A 6,082-nucleotide genomic window follows, 5' to 3' on the forward strand; every position below is an offset into this window, starting at 1 on the left:
ATCCCCATCAGCCCACAATGATCTCAAAACCATAGAAGCTAAACAAATGAATATTCAGATAAGTAGTCTATCTCAGGGTTGTCAAACGTATGGCCTGTGGGCCCAAACCCACCCACCAAACAGTCCATCCGGCCTGTGGGAGGAATTGTAAAATGCAAAAATTACACTGAAGATATTAACAATCAAGGATGGTCAATCATTTAGTTCAGGGCCACATATGACTGGTGAAATAATGGAATAAAAACCTATAAATATTGACAACTCCACAATTTGTCTCTTTTGTTTTAATGTAAAAAAAAAAATTGCAAAAGTAAAATTACATTACAAAACTGTTGACATTTATAAACTATTCTTTCACAAAAAATGTAAATAACTTATGGACAACCTGAAATTTCTCAAGAAAAATAAGTGCAGTTTAACTATATTCTGCCTGTTACTATATGTTTTGTGCCTTTGTAAATCCACTGTGATCTGTAAGTTGTAATGAACATGTGTAAATGATGGGTCATTATATCGATAACTATTAAGTTTATTGTGTTGATTATCAGATTCTTTTTCATTTGTTATATTAATATTTATTTGGTATATTTATTCATTGGTGATGAAAACAACAGTTTATATGGAAGGAAGGAATGATTTGACATTGATAGACTCTTTAAAAGCCACTAAACCACTTTTCTACATGAGATTTATTCAGAATACGATTTTACTTCAAACTCAACTACATGTAAATCTTGAGAAAAATGGACTTTTTCAGCAAAATATACATCAGTAGATGCTTTTGGTTGGTGGTGGATGTTTGGGTCTTTATGGGTTAATGTTGTGAAATCTTAATATTCGAACATCAGAACCTGTTGGACACCCTGAAGAAAACTGAGAAGAGAAAAAAAGCTCTGATATGAGACACAAAAACAAGAGTATTTTTGTTTTAACAGCACTTGCAAAGTATTTTCTTCAAACACATGACCACAGTTATTTCTCACAGATCCAAAGACGGTCGAAGTTACAGGGCAGGTCATTCCACCGGCTGTAAAGCCAGGTTTCTCCACAGTCCGCTCCACTGCCCTGCTCATTGTTAGGCTCACCTGTAACCAGAACCTAGGAACGCAGGAGTAAGGTAAATCTGTGACTGAGACCAGTGCATTGTTATTATTTCAACCAGAGTAAAGAACATTTGTTTCTTACGACAGAGTGACTGGAGATCCATCGACCATGTCCAGGTTCCTTCCTGTTCACGATCACTCAGACCGATCCAGTACCTCATGTTGAACCTGAGATGAAGTCCTGTAAAGTATAGAAATGCACCACTAAGAACCTACCACCGACTGATCTGTAACGATAATTGACATGGATTGATGGGACCAGTGGTTCATCGATTATTAACCCATGAAGACCCAAACATCCACTGGTGTCCAAAACCACCTGCTGATCTAAACTGTTTAATACCTGATGATCCACTAATCCTGTCAATACATGTAATAATTGGTGTCAAATAGTTCTTCATCTTTCATGGTCATCAGATATGACCATATTTGGACGTCAGAGGCTCCGTAGTTACCGTGGAAACACTATCATCTTCTACAACATTGATGTCACACACTTAGGTGGACACACTTAGTTTATGTTCAGTTAATGATAGATTTGTTGAAAAAGTCTTTTTTTCCCATCAGTTTCCTCTGCTTCTGATATAATAACCTTCTACTTTAATCTGAGCCTTTATGAACATTACATGATCAGTGAATCAAACATAGAAAAATACATGATTTACACTGAACCAATGCAAACACAGAGGATAGTTAGAGATAGATAGATAGATAGATAGATCGATAGATAGATAGATAGATAGATAGATAGATAGATAGATAGATAGATCGAAGATAGATAGATAGATAGATAGATAGATAGATAGATAGATAGATAGATAGATAGATAGAACTTTATTAGTCATTTCTCACATGGTATTTAAGAAAAAACAGTGGCTGAAATGAAATACTCTTTCTCATTAGGATCTGGACAATGCAAAACAGTGCAGTTAAAAAGACAGTTTAAAAAGTGAGCATTAAAATATAAATAAAAGTTAAAACCACAGTGAATATAATTAGCAAAATGTAACACCCGTTCACACAAAATGAGCAGCAGGTCCTGTCATGGAGAGGGTTGGAATGTGGATGTGGATGTGTGTGTTCTGTGTCTGGGGACTGAAAAGGGGGCACAGTCCATTTGATGTGGATGGCGGGGGGGGGGGGGGGGGGGCAGTCTGTTGAGAGTTCACACAGTATGGGTGTGTGAGTGTAAGGATGGGGAGAGGGCACAGTCTGTTAATATTATGATAAATGGTGATAAGTCACTTCAGAATGGTTCAATTTAGAGGAAAAAAAACATGGGAACTGTCACAAAAGTAGCACTGGGTCTTCATGGGTTAAAAATCTTATAAGGAGACGCCTTTGGTCGATGGTGGACATTAAGGTCTTTGAGGGTTCTTTACATTTGACACCGTTGTTTCTGTACAAATATATCAAAACATGAAGGTGCTTAAGGGTAAAACAGCAGGATGTTTTAGGTTTGTGTGACCTGAAAACCAGTGTAAATTCACACATTGTACCTGTTCTTCTTTCGTGTTCATGATCAGTAGATCTGCACTTTTGTTTCTACAGTTGTCTCTGGCCGTTTCCCAGGATCCTACCGCAGTTGAAAAGAAATAACAGCTGCCATTGAACAGTTTCCATCCTTCAGGACACCTGCTCACTGAAAGAAAATACACATAAAACAATAAATATTTACAGCGCACACAAGGTTTAATGACAAGTGGAGACAGAAAAACTTATTATATTAGTAGTAGTAGTTGCAGTTGTAGTTGTAGTAGCAGTAGTGGTAGTAGTGTAAATGACAAACTGAAACTGAGACTTAAATGTAACATGTAAACATTTTCATAACATAATTAACCATTATTATTATTATATATTAGTATTATTATTATTATTATTATTATATTATTATGGTTTGGCCCATTTTAAATCATATTGTGTATTCTAATGCGATCAACCCTCCAGACACTTCCTGTTTTAACTTCCTGTTTTTCAGAGTATTTTCTCACCCGCCCTCAGCCTCTCCAGCTCCTGAGTCATGTTGGTGAGTTTGGCGTTGAGTCGGTCTGTGTCGTTTTTCAGGTTCCGTATTTGTTTGTTCAGGGTCGGTAGAAGGTCACTGAGATCGGCATCGATAGACGACAGGTCTGGAGCTGTGGCAGAGAGACAAATCTGACACCTTTGCACTGAATATACATAAAAACTTTACCCTAAAATAAGGTTTATATGTTCAAAAAAACATGTCAATATAAACATATAAGTCATCAAGGTTTCAAAGACTGAGGTGAAACTATCACACATCTAGAATATCATCTTCAAAAAGGTCCATTTAAAAAGAATTTTACATTAAATGAAGTTTAAATTAGAAGTACTACTATTTTCCATTTGATGCTACTTCACAGTTCATGTGCAGAGACATAAGAATGCAGCATTAAAATGAATAAAAAAAAACATTCAGATGTAATAGAAAACACTGACATTTGACATGAACGGCACAGTCAATGCATCATATTTAACCCTTTGTAAACCCTTTTTTGCCATTTTTCTGTGTTAATTTCCTGATCGTTATGTATGTGTTACATGTAATGACATGTTTATTTTTTTAATATCTTCACCCCGCCCCCAAAGGGGAGGCAAGGGGTATTGTCCTTTGGTTCAGTTGTTTCTTTTGTTTAATTGTTAACACTTTAGCAGCAAAACTACTTGTTGAATTTATACCAAATTGGGTTTATAGATTGCCAGTGAACCAGAATAGATGTCATTACATTTTGGGAAAAGTAGGTCAAAGTTGAGATTTTTTATGAATTTTTAAAAAGGTGTTTTTTTTTTTTCATTTACTTATAATGGGCAAAATTTCACATGTCAATAAAACATCAATTTTGTTTCAATTTACTTCAAACTTGGCACATATATTGAGGCAATTGACATGCTGACATCAGCTGATCGACGATGCAGAAATAAGCTACAATATGAGTGAGAGGTGGGTTTGTTGACCTGGAACCACTGTTTAATCTAATTTCAGTGACTCTTGTATATCTCTTGTATATCTAATATACACTACTCACATTTTATACACCGTCTGCTATAAAATCATTCATTCATTTTCTGAACCCGCTTAATCCTCACTAGGGTCACGGGGGTCGCTTGGAGCCTATCCCAGCTACATAGGGGCGAAGGCGGGGTACACCCTGGACAAGTCGCCAGTTCATCTCAGGGCTGAACATGTAGAGACAAACAATCACTCTCACATTCACACCTATGGGCAATTTAGATTAACCAATTAACCTATTAGTGCATGTCTTTGGATGGTGGGAGGAAGCTGGAGTACCCGGAGAGAACCCACGCAGACACGGGGAGAACATGCAAACTCCACACAGAAAGGTCCCACCCCCCGTCAACTGGTGTTGGAATCGAACCCAGGACCTTCTTGCTGTGAGGCACGAGTGCTAACCACTGCACCACCGTGTCGCCCGCTATAAAATCATCATATATCAATATTTTTTCTCCTTCTTTCTGCATAAATCTCTTAAACCACTTCAGTTCTGCTCAAAAATGACCAAATATTCAGTTATTTTCAGGATTTTAACCCTTTAAATGCCAATTGAATATGTGACGCTACTTGTTTTATTAAAAAAAAAAAAAGAAAAGCTCACACAAAATATGAGATTTTTTTTCTTAGTAGTCCTTGGTTCAACTGGACTAGGTTTAAATCCAGTTGGACCGAAAACCACTGAGAAGAACGATGACCTGGGCAAATGAGAACCTACACAGACATGAGATATTTACCATGCAATACATGTTGGAGGGATGTGACATGTTTTATATCAGAGTCTTGGACATGTTAAAGATTAGCAATAATACTAATTTTATTATAAGCCTTTGCATTTTTAACGTAAGATTAAAAAATGTGGTTTCAATGTAAGTCAGTGAGTCTTTTTTTTTGGCACGAGGGCCTGTACTGAACAAAATCTGACCAAAGGTTTGATGCTTCCCTCTTAAATACAGTGGAGTCAAAGTACGAAGTAGCATAAAATACAGCAGAAATACTCCAGTAAAGTGACTAGAGATGGGGGTTAAATGAGCAACAATGCTATTCATTTTACATTTGACACAGTGGTTTTTGTGCAAATATATGAAACATTAAGGTTCTTTTCCCGTAAAACAAAACCAAAAATGAAAAAAAACAAAAAAAACAAAAAAAACAAAAAACAACCCTCAACTATTTAAATAAAGTAGGATCTAAAATAATAACTGACTGTAAAGTCCATAAAGAACCCATGTGAGACTGAATCTATGTGAATAAAGTCCTGTTCTTTGTGCAGTGTTTGATCCAGACTCACTGTAGACCCCGAGGCCGATGAGTCCAAACATCAGGAAACACACAGAAGAACCCCAGAAAGACAACAGCTCCACGTAAGCCCCTGTTTGAGACCTGAGGAGCTGAGGACAGAAACAGACCAGAGAATCAAACTACAGTAACACTGTGACCAGTCTGGAAAACACTTCTATGAATCCAGGATCTATACTCTCACCTATGAGATTTTCTGAAGATGTTGAGCTGGTGGGTTTGTCCTCCTCAATATTTTCATAGATTTCCTCCATCTTCATATGAGTTCTTATCAGGATGTTCAGTCTCAGCTCTGCAGCTCAGTCCACGTTACATGGAAATGACCAAATCCACCACGCTGTGGTGTTGTATAGAGGAGGTTTTGCATGAATATTTACATGTTTTACCTAATTTTTTTTAACCAGGAAAGACTAAAGACCATCCAGAATACATAAAATAATACAATATATAATGACACCTCCAAGTCATGTGTTGATAGACAAGACAATGCAATATAAGACAAGATCAGATAAAATAAGACAAGACAAGACAAGACAAGACAAGATAAGATAAGATAAGATAAGATAAGATAAGATAAGATAAGATAAGTGTTCTGGCACCTTAAGAGCCCTCCAGGATTTATTTTTGTGTTCCTATGCACTTTTAGAGC

General features: G+C 36.7%; 1 protein-coding gene across 1 annotated transcript; it reads right to left on the minus strand.

Annotated features, from left to right (window-relative positions):
- Window positions 1-405: 405 nt before the first annotated feature.
- Window positions 406-5,742, minus strand: LOC115412841 (CD209 antigen-like protein A). The gene is made up of 6 exons (XM_030125497.1): window positions 5,618-5,742; window positions 5,426-5,525; window positions 3,095-3,238; window positions 2,603-2,745; window positions 1,186-1,284; window positions 406-1,098 (listed from the first exon to the last, which is right to left on the minus strand). Exons 2-5 carry the CDS (start codon window positions 5,454-5,456, stop codon window positions 1,261-1,263), a joined length of 342 nt encoding a protein of 113 aa, XP_029981357.1. The 5' UTR covers window positions 5,457-5,525; window positions 5,618-5,742; the 3' UTR covers window positions 406-1,098; window positions 1,186-1,260.
- Between the last annotated feature and the right edge of the window lie 340 nt (window positions 5,743-6,082).

The sequence above is a fragment of the Sphaeramia orbicularis genome, chromosome 21, assembly GCF_902148855.1.
Source record: "Sphaeramia orbicularis chromosome 21, fSphaOr1.1, whole genome shotgun sequence".
Taxonomy (NCBI): domain Eukaryota; kingdom Metazoa; phylum Chordata; class Actinopteri; order Kurtiformes; family Apogonidae; genus Sphaeramia; species Sphaeramia orbicularis.